Below are 19,467 nucleotides of genomic sequence, written 5' to 3'. Positions count from 1 at the left end.
AGACCACCTGGGTTCATATCCTGCCTGTGCGAACCTGGGGAAGCTACTTCACATTTCTGTGCCTCCGTTTCCCAATTGTGACGTGGACACAGCAACAATATCCACCTCATGGGGCTGTTATGCGAATTAAATGAGTGAATACATGTAAAACACCTAGAAAGGTACCTGACACACGGTGGGCACATAGAAGCTTCTGCTGCTCTTGTTACTACTATGCCACCACCGCCCCCTGCCACCGCCAGTTCCCACATGCACTAGAATCATCGGAGCAGCTTTGTAAAGGTCTGAGCCCTGGCCCAGGAATATGTATGAAAAAGAATCTCCCTAGGGGAGTCTTCATGTGCTCCCAGATATCAGAACCACTGATCAAAGTGATCAAAAATGTTAGCTTCTAATACGGGTGAGGAAGCTGAAACTCAGAGGCACATACCCAAGAGGACACAGCTAGAAGCTTGAGAACTGGAACACCATCGAAGGTTGGTGACCCCACATCCAGGTTCTTGGGGCAACATTTGTCTGAGATCAGCCAGCCAATATGCCAGGCCTTGAACGAGATCTGGGTTCTCCACGCTATTGTGACCATTTCCCAGATTAAAGAGTCCCATAGAACTGAATCCGCTGTTTGGTCTGGGGAAGACCGTCTTTCGAATAAGGAAATCCCTGTGTCTCGCATATTAAGACACTTACCAAATAGTTTAACCAGGAATCTCCCAAATATTTAGAGTCTGCCAGCCGTTAAACTCCCTGGAGGAGTCATGTAAGTTGCTGTCTCCCCAAATGATGGCTTTCCCTACATCTGCAGATGCAGGAGCATGCTTGCTACTCTGGCACTCTATCTGGGCGACTCTTATAATTAATATTTACTTAAAACAATCATTAGTCTCTGCTGGGTGATGTTAAACCCACGTTAGCAATATTCTTAGCCAGGCCTTCCCCACACCTGCAACGGCAGGCGAGTGTGCAGCAGCGGGAACCCCGCGGTGCTTTATAAATAATCCTGGCTGCACCTGGACCACGCAGGCAGCGGGCCAGGGGGCCTAGGACGGGGTCCTGGTGTGCTCCTGCAGCGGCCCGCACTTCCCATGGGGGTCCTTGCCTCACTTGTCTTCCCCTGAGACTGTGTGGCATCTGTGCCCCAGGCGAGACCCACAGAAAAGGTATAGCTTTTCCTGAAATGGTTGAGGATTTCTCCAGTTAGGGAGAAGAGGATCTTACTGACAGCCGTTTATTAGATGTTAACTGCTTTATGTTCTCATTGTTTCCTTTAAACCACACAACAATGTGACCGGGTAGGTTCTATTAATATTTTATCCTGCTTTTCTGGAAGAGGAAACTGAGGCTTGGAAAAGGTGACTGTCTCCCCAAGGTCATGCAGCGAGCAAGTGGGATTCTAACGCGGTCGAGCCGAACCTATGCTTTTCACTGCACTCTTCCTCATCCTCAGTCTTATCTGATTCTATCAGATGAACAAGGAGAAGGGAAAAGTAACTGATGCTTATTGAGTGCCTCCTGTGTGCTGGGCAGTTTACATACATTGCCCCAGTTAATTCTCACAACTGGAATAAGTTCATGGGAGGTAAGAATGATTATCCCCATTTTACAGATGAAGAAACTGAGGCCCTAGAGAAATTTTGAGTTACTTATATGAGATCACACTGCTAATAAGCATCAGAGACAGAATTCAAACCCCAGCCTGGTGCTCCAATATTCGCCTTACATGTGCCTGAGAAAATAGAGTTTACAGACCCAAAGATTTTGTCATTTTCTTACCACACTGATATGTGCTTTCTTTCTTTCTCTCTCTCTCTTTTTTTTTTTTTTTAAGAGACAATGGCTCACTCTGTCTCCCAGGCTAGAGTATAGTGGCATTATCATAGCTCACAGCAACCTCAACCTCCTAGAGGCTAGAGTGATCCTCCTGCCTCAGCCTCCCAAGTAGCTGGGACTACAGGCATGTGCCACCATGCCTGCCTAATTGATATGAGCTTTCTGCTCAAAATTTTTGAGATTTAAAGAGAATTTTTTCCCATTCAAAAATTACCATTATATTAAATAATAACAACTAACATTTATATAGAGTTGTATAATTATCAAGGTTCTTCCATTAATTTAGTCCTTAAAATAATGCCATGGAAATAGGTGTTACTAATACAAACCCCATTTTACAGAGTGGTAAACTGAGCTTGGAGAGACCGAGTGCATGCCCCAGGCCAGTACCAGCAGAGCAGAAGCTTAGCCACCAAAGCCTGTGTTCTGCCCACACTCGGCACAGCGTTGCTCCCAGGCCTGGATCTGTTAGATGCGGCCTAAAGAGTGAAAGATTTAGACACTTAAAACCGAGAAAGAATTGAGGGGAGGCTGGCAGCAGGGGAGCCTGGGCCTCAAGGACCCCTTCATTAAGGGTGGTGACATCTCATCGCCCACAGGAACAGGCCGGAAGTTGTGATGGTCAGAGAACTACAAAAATAGCAGCCCTCACACTGCTTCCTACACAAGAGGAACTGGTGGTTCCAGGGCAGATAGGAATGACTTTACAAGATGAAAATGATCCATGAGGGCACACAGGTCTGGAGGGGAGCGGAGTTGGCATTTTTTGGCCCTGCAAATAGCTGCCCATCTGCTCTCTGTCAGAATATGTTAGGAGTGCATCTGGATTGCTGCCCCGGAGTCTCGGCTCCAGGCTGGTCATGTGGTTATCTCCACGACAACTCCAGGAGCGGTGTAAACTGCTGTGCTTGGAGCCAGATGCTGCTCTGCACATGTGGTCTAATTAGACGGTGTTCCCTGCCTCCCTCCACCCTCCCCTGCCCCTCCCAGCGCACACACTACATTCTCTCTCTTCTCTCCCTCCCGCCCTCTAACCCTCCTCCTCGCATCCTCAGTCTGTCTGGTTCTCCACCCGGCTAGCCTCTTTCTCAGAAGTGCTCCCGTTGCCTGATCTGCGGTAGAATAATTCATGCAAAGAGCATTGGAGTGCCCGCTCGGACCCAGGCACGGGGCTGGGAGCTGGAGATGCAGAGGGAAGTCAGATACCACCGAGCCCTCGAGGAGGCCACCATCTAGTGAGGGAACCATCGGGCAGCCAGGCGAGGCGACAAATGGCAGTAAATGCGATTGCAGAGGTGAGCGTAGGGCTGTGGAACCCAGAGGAGGGACACCTACCCAGCCCGAGGCAGGGAGAAAAAGTGTCCCAGGGCAGCTGGCCCTGAGTTAATCCACAGAAGGCGAGGGAGACTTCCCCAGCCTGAGAAAGCAGGGGCAGGAGGAGCACAGGCCAAGGCAGGGACCTACGGAACCATCTGGAGAACTGTGGCCAGCTCTGTGTTATGGAGATGCGGAGTGTTTGGGGAATGAGGCACGGTGGTCAGCACAGTGGGCAGGGTTGCACCTTGGGGGGCCTCTCCCCAGCTCCACACTGCGCTTGGCTCATAGGCACTGGGAGCCAGGGAAGGGGAGGGACTCGAGGGCTGCCTGGGGCAGCTGGGGGAGAGCCGCCCACATGTGCTGAGTAATTATTTTTTCTGTATCTGAGGGTCCAGCATCCACCTCTTCTTGGATCTCTGGCTCTCAGGGAAGATACCCTCAAATGAGGAAGGAGAATCCAGCATCTCCCACAGTCACCAGGTCTGTGACACACCACCAACGCCAGTGACGCAGCTGCACACGGCAGGCAGGCTGCCCTTCCCGTGCCCACCACCTGCTTTCCATCTAGCTAGCGCCAGTTCCTCCCTGGCACTTGGTTTTTATGTCACCTCCCCCAGCCCCATGGCCTTTCCTGCACCCCACCCCACGTGGACAGAGTCACCTCAGTCACAGGTATTTGTTGAATGACAGGTAAAAAAGGTCCCGTCCAAGATGGGCTGCCCAGCTCTCAAAGGGCATCTAAAGGGGCCCTGAGGGACACTGACTTCTGCTGCGCACCTGCTGAGAGCCACACAGTATTGGCACCTTGACAAACACGGTAATTTTCAGCCTTACGATATAAGTGGGTGATCCCCCAGTTCAGAGCCGAGGAAACTGAGGCTCAGAGCGGCTCGCCTCCTCCCTGTTCCTGGAGCTCCAGCTGCACCGAGCCCCTCTGCAGCCCCCAGCTGCACGTGATCCCCACGCAGAGGCTCTGCACTCCGTGGGCTGGGACTGCATCTGCAGCTCATGGAAAAGGACGTGTTTGTGTGGAAAACAGTCTGGGTTTTCCCAGAAACCCTTGGGTTTCCCAGAAACACAGAGGAAAACCACGGCCGGGCTCCTGAGCACACTCAGAGTCCTACGGTGTCGTGGGAGGAGCCAGTGCTCTGGGGTCAGCACTGACGTCAGGTGCAGCTCTGGCTCTTCCAGCTCTGTGGCCTCGGCAGGTCCCATCCCTCCTGCTGTAAGATGAGGGCAGGGGGCCTCTCTGGATAGGCCTGGCAGGGGACAGTCACCGTGTGCCTAGGCACCAGTGCTGGGCAGCAGAAGGCAGCTTTGGTGGAGGCTCCTTTCGTGACTTTCTCTGAGTCACGGCCTCGCTTCCGCTGACCTGCTACGTGTCCTGCATGGATAGTGTGTGTCACATGCACTGAAACAAGGCTGCTTGAAGTAGAGTCACTAAACACGTGCTTCAGGCAGGGAACTGCCATAATTTGGGGTGGAAAACTGATCTTTTTCAAGCTCTCCACGATGCATGTCACATGGATCAGCTGGTGATCGCCACACAGCCCTGTGCGGTGGGAAGTAGCTCCCCCATGTCTCTGAGGGTCAGGGCCCTGCCGCGTGTTCCAGACAGGTGGGTGGCAGAGCCTGCGTTCCCACTAAGGTTCTTTCTCCGTCCCCAACTCCGCGGCGAGGGCTGCGTGTCCTGACACGTTCTCTGTGAGGGCCGCAGCAGACCTCGTGGAGAAAGGCCTTCTCTCTGTCTAGAAACAGCACGTTAGCATTAGAAAGTACCTTGAAGATGCTCCAACCATCCCATTTCACGGAGGAAGGAAGTGAGGAGACCCAGACAAGGAAAAGGAGCCGCGGCTGAGTCAGGTGTCTGACGCTTCTCCTTGTCCTCGTTCCGCTTCTCGGTGCTGCCACGTGTGCATGACTGCAAACTCCTACCAAAGCCTGCTGTGCACCAGGCCGTGCCAGGCACCAGAGCCCCAGCTCTGGACCAGTGACATCCAGGAGAGGAGCGACAATAAATAAGGGAGTGGGGGGAGGGGTAACAGGCCCCAAATTCAGTGTGTGGACAGGGCCGTGTCCCCAGGGAACTGGTGGGCAGCACATCCTAGGGAGGAGGCCTGTCTTCTCCTCACTGGCTCAGAGGGTTGGCACGTTTCGTCTCTACAGACTAATTTGTGCTGCTGCTTTGTCACCGTGTCCTTTCACCTTGTGACCCGTGAGTCCCCTATTCCTGTCGCTGCAGCTAATGTTGGTTCTCCCGTCGGTCACTTTGCAGATGGGTTTGTGTTTCTACCAGGTGTCCGCCAGGCCCCCAGCGCCGTCCTCTCTCCGCTGTGCTCTCTCAGGCTCTGTTCTCCTCACTCTGCAGAAGCTGAAATTCTCACTCTAGTCCATTTGGAGCATCCTTTCTCGACTTTGGAATGCAGAGTCGGGTCCCCAGTGACAGTGAGGCAAACTCCGTCACTGCCCGGGTGGTTGAGCCAGCAGGTGTTCAGTAGTGGGATCTCAGCGTGTCCCCTCTGGTTTCCGTACCAGGGAGAGTTGTCGGTCTGCTACAGCACAGGGTCATCACTGTCTCTCGCACATGAGCCCTCACCTGGCACCAGCTGCTGCTCCGCACACTTGCCCTGGGTAACGGTATTCAATGCTTAGAGCATGAGGAGGATAGTATTTCTGTCGTATCAGTAAGAAACGGAGGCTCCGAGAGGTGAAATGGCACACGGTGGAGCGTACGGTGGAGCTGGAATCACGGTCATTACTCCAAAGCCCCCTCTCTTTGACACTACCTTATAATCCATCTCTTTGAATTGCTACCAGAACAGCCCCAGGTGGCCGCTAATATGTCAAATACAATCTTGTGATTATTTCTCTTAATCAAAAAGAAAGAACATTGTGTTGTATGAGCCCCTGGGCTAGAGAGAATTCACTTCAATTCACTCTGGCCCCGTCGTTGACCAACTCTGCAACCTCAGGCAGGTGATGTCACCTTTTGGAGCCTTGATTTCCTTATCTGTAAAATGGAGATGGTCATAATACCTACCTCATGATGCTGTGCAGAGTAAGTGAGATAATGCATGGAAAACCGCCTGGCACAGGGGTAGGGCTCAGCAAGCGGTAGCTGTTTTTAATCACTGCACCTGCTTTCCTCTTCGTGCCGATTCCCATCTGCATTTCTTATGGGAAGAAAATCTTAAGCTAGTATGCACGAAGACCAACTTCATTGTGTCTCCTCGGCTTCCGCAGGCCTCCCAGCTCATCTGCCGTTCCTGCGCTAATCAGAATTTCCTGACTTCTCCCTGTTTGTCTCGGTTAATGCAGAAGGAAGGGGCTGCTGGCACAGAGGAGCCGAGGCATGGGCTGACACGCCTGTGATTTGAATGTCTTTACTGTAATCTAGCGAGCGCGTGCGGGGGCTTCTGTCAATACCGGAGCGGCTGGCCAGAATGGGCAAATAGCGTCAGCCCGGCCACCCTTGCCCCTGCAAATCATCAGAGTAGCTCTTGTCGGACACCCACATTTCCCCTAACTTAAATCATCCGAACAGTGAGCTGGCTTCACGATGAGACATTGATTCTTCGTTTAGGGCTTGTTACAGTGACAAACCTGGGCCCGGGCTGGGAGTCTTTCTCCGACATGCCTTGGCTACCGCACGAGAGGTTCGGAAAGCTGTCTTAGTCCTGTCACCCCCAAATGTGGCTTGGTCCAGCCCAGCCAGAGTCATCTGACTGTGGCCATGCAGTGTCCCCCTCCCCAAGTCCCCCTGGTGGTCCTGAGATTGCTGGTGACCCACGTCCTGGACCGACACCATGTGGTGCCTCTGAGTGTGGACAAAGAGCGTGTGTGGACTCGGGAGTCACTAGACCCGTGAGCTCTGGGCCCTTAGGCAAAACGCTTCCCCTGCGTGGGCATCTTTTCCTCATCTGTGAAATGGGACTAATTCAAGAAGATCTCAGAGCTCTGGTGGGGATTCAGTGAGGGGAAGGATGCAGGTTGGTCCAGAGCAAGCGCTCAGCTGACATTGGCTCCTTCTCCCGGCACGCATGCCTGCTTCTGGCTGGCCTGAAGTTATTGTCATCTGACCCTGCTGGCCACACACTCCCAGCCTTCCAGGAAATAAGGGTTTGGCATTGTCTAGACCAGACACCACACTGAGCCTTTTTCCGTTTTGACTGGGAATCCAACCTGGTTCTTTGGCAGCTGTCACAGCTGAGCCTTCCAGGAGAAGGCTTCAGACCGGCACAACCTTATCCTCCCAGCTCCAGGAGTGCTGCTGAGGCCCCTGCAGAGAATTTGGAGGTATTTAAGCAAAACTGGAACTGCTGGTGATGAATGGAACCAAATTCCCCATATTTCTTCAATCTTAAGCTTTAAAAAACAAGTGTTGATTGGTCCAGGCTCTATGCTAGTCACTTTCACTTACACCAGTGGTTGTTAGTCTTGGCTACACTGGGGTCAGTTGAGGAGTTTTAAAAGCTGTGTTCCTGGGATTGGGGATTTTAAAAGTACCCCTGGTGATTCTAATGCATGGCCAAAGTTGAGAACCATTAACCTACACCATCTCTTTCATCCCTGCTTAAAGCCCCAGCAATCCCAGGAGGCAGGTAGCTCTCCCTGCGTTACAGGTGATAAGGATGAGGATCCGAGAGGTGCGGTCACTTGCCCAAGGTGGCACACGGGGGCAGCGAGGAGCAGAGCTGGGACTGGAACCCAGCTGTGTGTCCCACTCCCCCCCATCTGCCTCTTCCTGGAGTGACCACGAATCAGAGCCGGCCCTCTAGGAGCTTGCAGGGCGCTGGGGACAGTCTGCCTGGGTGCAGTGGTGTTTGTGTGGACACTGAGGAAGAACTGGGGCCCTCTTCACCTGAAGACATCAAGTGAGGTTCTCGCAGGGAGGGAGCGTGAGCAAGGCAGGCAGAGGTAGGAGTGCACAAAGCGGCTGGCATGTGGCGGGCAGTCCCGGATCTCTGGAGGAGGAGAGGTGTGTGGACAGGATGCCACGAGCAAGAATAGCCAGCTGGAGAAGGCTGCGCAGAGCCTGAGTGTCCTGCTCTGGAGCTTAGAAACCCCCACTTCCACCGACCCACAGACTGACCTGAAACCCTTGCGCCCTGCTGGGTCCCAGTGACAAACAGAAGCAACCCTGGAGCTGCCTACTAGTACATAAGCCGTGAGAAGAGAGGGGAGAAAAGCGTGAGCCCCGAGTTTGGTTTAACACTCTGCTGTCACCATCTTGAAACTCTTAAGACTTTTACCTTTGAACCAGTGTTTTGTACATGAAATGCGACGGGCGAGTAGGGGACGAATGTGAGCAAAGGAGACGTGCACAAAACTCGTGTCTCTGTGGAGCCTCGCCCTCCCGGCCCCACGGAATTAGGACTTCAGCAGGACTCAAAGTGCTCGCAAGGTAAACACGTCTGCGTCTGCGACCGAGGACGAGGACGGGAGGCACCGCCAGCCACAAGAGGCCACGCTTTTGTCAGAACCAGAACTTGCTTCAAATGCAAAAAGCAGGCAGTGGTGTTCTAAGAAACACAAATGACTGTAGAAATCTATTAATATCATGTTTATTTATGTTACTTTGTACTTAGCCAGCCACTGAAAATTATGACATGGAAGGAAAGGAAAAGATAAAACAGCCATGGCTCCCTTTCCTTTCTCATCAGTTAGGCCGAAAGTGGAGGATGCGCATATATGGAGACGTGAAATCAGCAGCTGAGTTAGTTTTGTGCGGCGTTCCGCTGCCTGGTAAGCACGAAACACAGATGCACGTACAAACCACAAAATCTGATTCCACGGATGAGTTAGCATTTCAAACTGGCATTGTACAATGTAAAGTTGAGTAATAAGAGTTCATGCAAATAATTTAATTTGTTTCTTAGAATGATGTTAAATAGTAAATTTTAAATGGCATGAGAGATCTAGAAACAGACCATGAAAGAAAGAAAAAAGGTTTATGTTTTAGTATGGCACTTTTATGTTTTAACAGAACTTTTTTCTTGCATATTTATTTTGTTCTGGGCCCCACAAATTATGTCGCCAGCCCTGGTGAGACCCAATCTCTGCCCTCAAGGAAAACAGTTATTTGTTGAAAGGATATTGTGGAAGAATCTATTTGTTGTCATCTATTTTAATTTTCAAAGCAACCCTGTGAGATAGGCCAGCATTGTATAGTTGTCGCAGATGAGGAAGGACAAGTTAAATCACCTAGGAATACAGAGCTGGTACGGTCAGAGTAAAGGTTCAAGTGCAGATCTTTTGACTCCGAGACAGGTTCTCTCCACCATGTTGTGTCACGTTAAATGGATCAAATCAAAACACGGTTTTAAGTTTCTATAAAGATGCCTTTACCAAGAAAAATCAAAGACAAAACCCAGCCCTCTGCTATGCCAGTTGTCACACAGTAGTTGTTTGTTCCCCGCACTAGACAGGATTCCTTGATAACAGGAGCTTTTCTAACTTTTTATTGTGGGAAAATGTCAAACTTATACAAAGTATATGAACCCCCGTGTAGCCATCTCCCAGCTTCCACATCTATAAATGTTTTGTCATTCTTTTTTTGTAAGATTTTTAAAAATTTTTTCAATTAAAAAAAATTTAGTTGTGTTAAAATGTACATAAAATTAACCACTTTAAGTGTACGGTTCGGTGTTGCTAAGTAAGTACATTCACGTTATTGTAGAGCCATCACCACCCTCCGTCTCCAGAATTTTTAAACTGAAACTCTGTACCCATTAAACAACCCCACACTCCTCCCCCCAGCCCCTGGCAACCTCCATCCTTTCTGCCTCTACGAGTTTGAATCCCCTAGGTGCCTTGCACAAGTGGAGTCGTGCAGTATTTGTCTATTTGTGACTGGCTTATTTTACTCAACATAACGTCTTTAAGAATCATTTATGTTGTGCATGTGTCAGAGATTTCTTCCTTTTTAGGGCTAAATAATATTTCATTGTATATACCACATTGTGTTTATCTGTTCATCCATAGATGGACACTTGGGTTGCTTCTGTCTTTTGGCAGTTGTGAATAATGCTGCTATGAACATAACATTCTGCCATTCTTGTATCATCTATAATTTCGTCCACTCCCCTCCCCTCATTTGCTTATTACTATTTATAGGATCTACATTTTATTCATCTTTTTATTCCCCTAACACAGAGCCTGGCACATAGTAGGTGCTTTAAAAATGTTTGGATATAAGGCTAGATCTTCCAAAATTATTGTTTTTTAAATTCTAACCAAGGTCTATAAAACGAATATGCCTCCTTTTTCTCTTAGAATCTCATAGTAAATGTGCACATAAAATTTTGATAAGAATTAAGTTTATAAAGGAATGTAAGAATTTAATACTTTAAGTATGTGTCAGCAGAACAAGGAAAGTTGCTGAAAAATCTGATGAGCGATGTTTTATTTTTATGCCAGTACTGACCATGCCATGGATAAAGTCATTTATTTATGGAAGTATCAAAAACCTTGGAATCACCAACTTCAGTTACCTCTTAACAAAGACTCAACTCATTAGTGATGGAGTTTTCAATTGATTCCATATGTCAAGAAGATAATCTGGGAGTAAAACTTGTCATTTTGTAACAAAGTTCTTGATAGGGTTAAGCAGCTGTGTTTTACTGTCCTTCAGGTCATAGATGGAAAATTCTGCTAATGCGATCTAAGCTTGAATACTCACGGCCTGAATTAACGTTGCTACCAGCCAGTAGCCCCCGTGCCTAGAGTGTCACCTAAGAAGACAAAAAGTTTAATCAGCCTAATAAGAGAACTAAATCAGCACTTCTTACAAAGGAAGGAATTAACCAGGCACCTTGCCTTGTCCTCCTCCATGGCAGAGTGAAGTGGGGGCAGCAATTTCAGGGGCAAGACGGTGGGTGGACGAGCTGGTGGAAGTGGCCTGGTGTCCTTGCCCTGGGCCTGTAGCAGAAAGAGCATCCAGAGCAGTTTGCTCACTCCTGGAGCCGTCTGTCTCTGCGGAGACTGCTGCGTCCGGAGAACATAAGGGGTTCCAATTTTGAAAAGAACTCTCCTGATCTCTAGCCGATGTCTGAGGGCAGGCAGTTAGGACCGAGGCCTCAGAGAAAAGCTGTGTCTGCAGCGGGCCACATGCCTGCTGGTGACACCTGGGCTTTGGAGGCCACTGGGTGTTAACTCTGAATCTGCCATGTCCGGGTTGTGTCACCTTGGCCAACTCTCCTTACCTCAGTTATTCCTCCGTAAAATTTGAGCGTAAAATTTGAGCGTAAGTCCTCCGTCCTTAAAGTTTTCAGAATGACAAAAAGTTGTAAAGCGCATAGCCCAGCACCTCACACAGGACCTGTGATCAGATGAGGTAAACTGTGATTACTGTCATTGTCTCGGAAGGTGAGTCACTCCAGGAGAATGAGCCCTCTGTGCCTCCTGCCATTCAGACCTTCACACATCGCTGTGGGTGACAGCCGTGTCACTGCCTTTCAGCAGGATTAGGATAAAAGAGTTAGGCCCTGAACAGCCGGGATTTGGGATTTACCCGCCTAACTCCTGTTCACCCTTCCAGGCTCAGCCGAAAAGTATCCACTTTTCATCACGTTTTCTGACCTGCTCCCCTGGGGGGGATTAGCCTTTTCCTCTCCGGACTCCTGTGGACATCCGGCCCCCACCCCAGTAGCACTACATGGTGTGGTAGTATTTTTTTCCAGGACTGCTTGACACATCTGATGTTGTTCTTTAAGCTCTTTTCAGAAAAAGCCCTATTGTCCCTTTTCCCCTGAATTTTTCCCATCCATGCCCATGTCCTGTTGCCTGTTTTAGTGGCACAGATGTCTGAGCCAGGGGGATGACACCTCCAGTAAGTAGACAGCAGGCCTCAAATGTTCACGTCTCCCCAAAGATGAGATTGTTTCTGCTCTCCAGCAGCTAAGTCCTGCCTCAGGCCACCCTTACATACAAATCTGGTTGCAAACTCTCGGAATTTATCGGTCCCTCGGCTGAGCGATGAGCCAAAGCTCCAGGAGTGAATGCTAACAACTCCAACGAGCATCTCCTCTGAGCAGCTCAAAAATCCCTGGACACACGTGTCACTCGCCGGGCATCGTGTTCTGAGACCTCTTTACCATCAGCCAAGCAGTGTCAGCCACACTGAGACCACAGGGCTTCTGTGGCAGGAACCAGGCTCGAGCTCATTTTGTGGTTCTTTAACCAACATCCCTGAGCTTCTAATTGGGGTCCGGGCTCTGCGCTGTCCCCAGGGAGTATAGAAATGAGTCCAGCAGGGCCTTTGCTCCCTCGAGCTTCTGGTCGGAGGGACACCAATGAAGACTATCCCAGCACCCAGGGGTGCATGCAGCATTATGGGAGCAGCAAGCAGGGAGCAGAGGCCTGCATGTGCGAGGAAGAGAATCCAGGCAGAAGGAATAGAACTGCAAAGGCAAGGAAGCAAGTGGGCAAGGGCATGGCATGTGATCAGGGAATGCGTATGGAGCACCGGGTGTGTGGAGGAGCAGAGGCAAAGTGACACCGAAGGACTCTGGGAAAGACAGCTAGGGTCAGCTTAGGACTGGTGTGTTTGCCTGGTTAAGGAACTTTTTCTTCCTCTTCCATACAGCACCCTTGTATGTGCCACACACGATGCCAGTCATACAATGTAGAGCAAAACAAGCACCGTTCCTGCCTGCAGGAAGCATATAGTCTAGTGGAAAAAATAGAAGTTAATCAAATAATCTCACAAAGGTAACATCTGTGCAATCAAAGTTCTTGAGTTGGGTAGTGACATGATCCAATCTGCATTTTAGAAAGCACTTGTCCAGAAGAATTGGCGTAGACTGGGTGGAATGAAACAGGGAGGGATGGAGAGTTAAATCTCTGCCACAGCTGTCCGGGCCTGTGCCAAGGTAGTGGGGTGGAGAGCAGGAGATGAGCCACATGTAAAATGGGAAGGGCTTGGGCCGTCTGATGGGCCTACTATGATAGCTATGGATAATGACACTTGAGAAAGAAAGAAAAACAGGTTTGGGGTACAGTCCTCATGGGGAGATTGACAATTGGGAGTTTGACCATTTTGAGTTTGAGGTGCCAGTGGGCCATCCAGGTGGAGACTGAGACATATGGGTTTGGAGTTCTGGAAAGGTGTCTGAGCTGATAATAGTTATCAGGAGTCATCAATGTGTGAGTGACGCAGTGTGCGTGGATGAGATCACCTGGAGAGAGAATTAATTGCCCTGCTGTGGCCCCAAGGGTGAGAAGCAAAACTTCCAAGCCACAGGAATGAAATGCTAGCTGGGTCTCTGTTTGTTAGCACTAGCTGGTCTCTCCACTGTTGAGCATGGAAGATGTGAATCCATCCCAAAGTAATCAGTGTCAAGAAAAGCTCTTTTTCCCAAGGAACTAGCATGCTGCTTTTTTTTGTCATACGCAATGTAAAGTTTGCATTATTTTCCCTTCTTGCTTCAGCAGCCAGGAAGCTCAGAGCTAATTTGATAACTTAATTTTAGAAACCATATAGAATCTACAGACCTAGTTATTCTTTTCCTAAATAAATACCCAAATAAATACATTTTATACATCTATGTATTTTCCAGTCTTGACTTTTTTCTTTATTGTTTTAGGTGCTCATGTAAGCTGCCTCAGATCCTTTGTGAAATTAGGTAGGGCATACCTATATAGAAATAAATATTCCCCTTACCATAATATTTTTGGGTCATCCTTGTAGCTCTTGTGCAATAAATCTGCCCAGTTGCTAATATTGGCTAGATTTAAGCAGTAGGAACTCTTAGAACTTACAGAAGCTAGGCAGTAAATTTAACACTCACATAACTCATTAAAACAGGATAAAAGTGGAACTTCAAACATCTCTGTGTTTGCTACCAAGTCTGTGAAGGGAGGGGGGTTTACCCTTAATTCAGCTCAAGATATAAAAGTCTGATCTTTCAGAATTGAGAATACACTGCTGAAATTAAAGACTTGTCTGTGTAAATAAGCGCTCCAAATGCGTTCAAAGAAAGATTGAGGTGTTAACTATATACGGATGGGATTTTTTTTCAGTGTAGAGTATCATTTTCTTGACTCATAAAATGTAGTTTGGTGAAAGCAAACTTCCTTATCAAACAGCATGAGCACAAAATTGGCTGGATGGTAAATTTTATTTTTGGTCATCTCTGCTTTTTAAAATAAATAATTACTTTAATTTTTAATTTGCTATTGGTTAAGATCACTGTGCAAATGGCTTTCAAGCTATGATCCGTGGCTGGTGCCTTAGGAACAGCAAGGATACCGGGGATGTGAGGGGGACGAGAAGGCTGCCAAGCCGGGAGAACCCGGCCACTAGTCCCGGTCCCCGGCTCCTCCTGGAGCAGCTGAGCTCTGCTTTACGGAGCCTACGGTAGCAGGGCTCCTTCTGCATACGATTCCATCTGAATAAAGGGCTCCCCTCCTAAAAGTGAAAAGGAAAATGTGGAAATCATCCCGGGTGGGAACATCCCACTAACTTGCTATTGGGATAAGGTAGGGGCGGTGTCAGGGGGAAGGGGAGGTTGGAATCTGGTTGGTCCCAGCATAGAATTCCCTGTTGGAATTCCATTAGTTCCTACACTGCCTCCTACCCTCTCTGTGACTTTGTGGGGTGACTCTTCCTCCCTGAAACAGCTTCCTCATCCGTAAAGGAGAATGACTTCCTTGGTTATAGCCACGTCAGCAATGAAGATGAGATAAGTTAGCAGACGTGGGGACTCTGCCTGCAGGAGTGTAAGAACTGACGGCTCCCACTCCACGTTCTGACCCTCCTCTCCCCTCTCCATTGCCCAGGAGGAGCCCATCACCTTCTGTGAGGAAGCCTTCGTGTCCCACTATCGCTCTGGAGCCATGCGGCAGTTCCTGCAGAACGCCACGCAGCTGCAGCTCTTCAAACAGGTGCCTGCCCCGCCCGTGCTCGGCTGTGTCTGGCTCCCTGGCAGGGATTTCGGGTGGGACTCGGGCCCCAGGCTGAAGGGGCTCAGGGAAAGGGGAACAGGTGAAGAGGGAGGTCAGCGACCAGACAGAGACCCTTTGCACATCTGCCACGTGGTTTTCCAAGTTATCGTAAACACGCAGCCAGTTCTTTAGAACCTTTATTGTTGAAACTCACTTTCTGTTGTTTTTTTTTTTTTTTTTTTGAGACAAGAGTGTTGCTTTGTTGCCCTGGCTAGAATGAGTGCCATGGCGTCAGCCTAGCTCACAGCAACCTCAGACTCCTGGGCTTAAGCAATCCTACTGCCTCAGCCTCCCAAGTAGCTGGGACTACAGGCATGCGCCACTATGCCCGGCTAATTTTTTTTTATATAGATTTTTAGTTGGCCATATAATTTCTTTCTATTTTTAGTAGAGACAGGGTCTCGCTCTTGCTCAGGCTGGTCTTGAACTCCTGACCTCAAGCGATCCACCCGCCTCGGCCTCCCAGAGTGCTAGGATTATAGGCGTGAGCCACCACGCCCGGCCTGAAACTCACTTTTTGAAAACTCAGTTTTAAAGGACCTTTCCTGTCTTGGAAAACCTAAGATTGTTCTCTAGGCATACAGCAAGGTGCCCACTGAATGGGTTTGTCCCCCTTCTCTTTGTATAAGCAGTTGTGCTTTGTTCTTTCTTTCTATAGTTTATTGATGGTCGATTAGACCTTCTCAATTCTGGTGAAGGTTTCAGTGATGTTTTTGAAGAGGAAATCAACATGGGCGAGTATGCTGGTAAGAAGCGTCTCATTTTTCTTTCTGGGCTGTGGGCTGCTATAGATTAAGGGTATGTTTGGCAGGGAGTAGCCGTGTTGACTTCTTCCCTTATTGGGGGTTAGGAAGAGACTGATTTCAAACTAGGCCTTGAAATGTTTGGAGAAGTCCTCTTCATTTTCTGATGAGATGCATGTTGGCCCACGTGAAATCCTGTGGCCTGGGGGTCACTTGCTTCCTCTGGGTAGACAAAGTCTAGTTAAATGTAGTGGCCAGCTTGATGCAGTGGAAAGGACATGAGGTATCGAATTAGGAGACCTGGATTGATATCAGAACTCTGCCTGCTCACTAGCTGAGAGACCTCGGTTCTCCTCAGTCAGTTCCCCTCTTTTAGCTAAAGGTTTTCTATCTATGCACCAAGAGTAACATTGCCCACCACATAGGATTCCTGTTGAGATTGAATCAGAATCCTTGAGGAAAGTTTGTACAGTCACCCAGGACAGTCCCTGGCACAGGGTCAGTGTGCAGTAAATGTTTCTTTAAAATGTGAAAATCATTACCAGGTACACAGTCTCTGCAGATCTGAAAAACTGCAGGGCTTTTTCCCTGCAAAATGAAGAGGGATTTTCTCATTTTTTAGAGGCGACATCTGAGGCCCAGAGAGGGGTTGATGGCTGATCCTGCCTCCCAAATCCCAGTCTGGTCTTTCCAAATCCCATAGCCTCCGTCTTTGGCAGCATAATCAAAACGAGATGCAAAATAATAGTCATACTGCCAGCCCTCTTATTGCTGGGCTTGTGTCTGGTCGGGACTATCAAATAATCCAACTGGAAGTTCATAAACTCATAGAGCCCAGGCACAGTATCCACCTATGGCTACTACAGGCCCTACCGGCCTATGCTATGGGGAAGCACAGTTAATGAATAAGGCCAATATAGAGTCTACGGGCAGTAACAGTGGATTGCTGATAAGTATTTTCTGAACACTTGCTGTGTCTGAAGCTCCACAGAGTAAAAAATGAAGGACTCAGTTCTGCCCTCGAGGAGATTTTAGTCAGGTAGGTGAGATATGCTTAACTAAAGACAAATAAAAATTAAACCAATGCATGAAAGGGAGTAGAAACAGGTTTTTATGCAGTTAGAATAGGGCCAAGCTTGAGTGGTGTCGTAACAGTTAAATATGAGTTCTGAGAAGACAGGCTTTAGATGTTGCTAAACTAAGTTCAGTTATTTGGAGCTTCTAAAAGAGCTGTCTACCGATAAGAAGACCTCCTTACCCTACCAGATCGAATGCACAGAGTTCTCCAACACCACCACTGTTTTCTTCCCTCTCAGTACTCAAGTGTCTTGAGGGCTGAGTGTGTGCCCAGCAAGGTCCTTACACGGCACGCACAGCCCTGGGGGTTCTTGCTCTGATGTGGCTCACGGTAGTTCAGAGAATATGCACTAAGTGGGTATTACCTATCCTAGAGGGCTGTTCAGAGGAAGGAGAAGCTTTCACAGGAAAAGACGTCTGAGTTGGCTGTTGAATTTACTAAGCAGAGAAAGTAGGGAACAGTGACCAAGCAAGGGAACAGCATTTACAAGGGTCTGGAGGACCAGGAGAACGCTGGTTTGGGGAACCCTGGGTAGTTCCTCGTGGTGGGGCCTCAGGCAGTGCGAAGTGGTAGCACAGGAGGGAGAGGCAGAGGGTGGTGAGGCCAGGAGACAAGACTGGAGGAGTCCGACCTCCTTCCAGGAGGCAGTCGGGAGGCTTCTGAGGGCTGGGAGTCAGGGCACTGCTGTGGTCAGCTCTCTGTTTGAGAAAGAAAACCTATGGCGGTGACTCACTGCTGCCTCCTTTGGGGAGTGGAACACAGGAGCCTCCATGTGGTTCTCTTTCTGCAAGTCCTGCATACTGAAAGCAATTTAAAGAACTCCTGAGGGCAAACCACATCTTTAAATAATAGTTTCTCTGACTTCTCTTTCCCCAGGCAGTGATAAACTCTACCATCAGTGGCTCTCCACGGTCCGGGTAAGTGTACACCCAATTCCAAGCCACCTGGGGCCCCGCCTTAGCCTCCTGGCAGCCCTCTGCGTCCTTGGCCACCCACAAGGCTGCCGTGGGGCTGGAGTGCTCGTGTCTCTCAGCTGAGGATGCTTTTGTTTGCAAAGCTGGCTGTTCTCATGCCAGGAGACTAGAAGGATGGGACAGTCCAGAGCCTCCCCTTGGTGAGGGTAGAGAGGCGGGAGAGGCCTCCTCCTCTTTGGGAAGCCACCCGAGGAGTGCTGAGTGGAATGTGGACATCCTAGAGCATCTAGGGCCAGTGCAGTGGTCATGGTCATGGGCAAGCAAAAGATGTGTCCCTCTTGTAATATTTTTCACAGGAAAGGCTCCTGGGAAGATGGAGAACACATCACCGAGAGATTTTTTTCATCTTCTCTCTGTTGTTGTGAACAATTTCTTATTATGTCAGGAGCCAGGTGCTTGGGGCTTCCGAAGCCTCTAAAGTATCCAAAATCTTGCCTTTCCTTTCCATCAGTTTATAAATTGAGTGTGTACTGAAGGCCTACTGCATGCCAGGCACCATGCTGGGTACTGGGGACCCGGCAGGGAGCAGGACCCAGGCCCTGCCCTGGGGGAACTCCCTGCCGTGGGGAGGCAGCACGTAAACAGGCAACCCCAGCATAATGTGATAAGTGTTCTCTCCTGCTCGTGGGCCAAGGCGCTGCTGCCAAGGCGAGTCCCTTGGAAGTGGCTGCAGTTGGCCGAGAGTAAGCAATTGCTCGGTGAAAGACTTCCTTTGTTCTTCTCGTATGGCCAAACACAGCACTTGGCAAATCAGAGAGGAGCAATAAGGACTTGTTGATTGATTGATAAAGGGAGTTTCAATACTCCAAAGGACCATTTAAATAGGATACTGAGTAATTTTGGAAAGCAGTATGGAATAAATGAGTGGGTGAAAATTTCCTATTGTCCTACAACGTAGAATGCTTTCTAGGTCAAATTGTAATGTTTTTAATTAAAGCTCAAAATTTCTAATGTGGGCAGTTACCACATATTGTGCTAAAAATTAAAGCCAATAATTACTATATCTTATTCTCTCATATACCCACTGGTTCCAGTTTCTCTCCATTCAAGTCAGTTTGCATCTGATCATGTGATGCATTTGATTAAAACTCCTCCATAGTGTAGATCCCTTAGCCTGGCGTTCTGGGCCCTGCACGAGCTGACCCCATCTGGCCTCCCAGCCCCACTTAGCACCGTCCCACGGTGCACTGTACGTGCTACAGTAACCACTTGTTACGGGGTGCACTGTGGCTTTTCAGCTCCTGTACTTTTTTATGTGCTATTTCCCGTCCCTAGAATGTTCTTATCCCCCACATCAACTCCTATTCATCCTTCATGGACCAGGTCTAATGTTTCCAAGGCCTTCCCTGGTCTTCTGTGTCTCCACACTCCTCGTGCACACAGCCACTACAGCTGTCATCACCTCATCACCTGCTGTGTCAGTTATTTACCATGGAACCCCCCCCCCCCACCAACTGGAGTTTTTGGAGGCAGAGACCAGGCTTCCTTTGGCTCTGCGCCCTGAGACCCTAACAGGGGGCACCCGCGCAGTGAGCCCTCCCAACACGTCTGCAGGGGCGAGACTGAAGATCCACGAACACCT

At 49.1% G+C, this 19,467-nt stretch overlaps 1 protein-coding gene across 11 annotated transcripts in view; it reads left to right on the top strand.

Annotated features, from left to right (window-relative positions):
• DENND1A (DENN domain containing 1A) overlaps positions 1-19,467 on the top strand; it is a 499,384-nt gene that overhangs the window by 414,440 nt on the left and 65,477 nt on the right. For all 11 annotated transcript variants that reach the window (XM_069476764.1, XM_069476762.1, XM_069476766.1 and 8 more), the window contains 3 exons: positions 14,926-15,030; positions 15,749-15,836; positions 17,788-17,828. In XM_069476764.1, the coding sequence (XP_069332865.1) occupies positions 14,926-15,030; positions 15,749-15,836; positions 17,788-17,828 (234 nt within the window). The remainder of the gene's footprint in view (positions 1-14,925; positions 15,031-15,748; positions 15,837-17,787; positions 17,829-19,467) is intronic.

Source organism: Eulemur rufifrons, chromosome 7, assembly GCF_041146395.1.
Source record: "Eulemur rufifrons isolate Redbay chromosome 7, OSU_ERuf_1, whole genome shotgun sequence".
In the NCBI taxonomy this organism is placed as follows: Eukaryota; Metazoa; Chordata; class Mammalia; order Primates; family Lemuridae; genus Eulemur; species Eulemur rufifrons.
The sequence above is the reverse complement of the archived record's forward strand: the minus strand, read 5'-3'. Positions and strand labels throughout refer to the sequence as shown.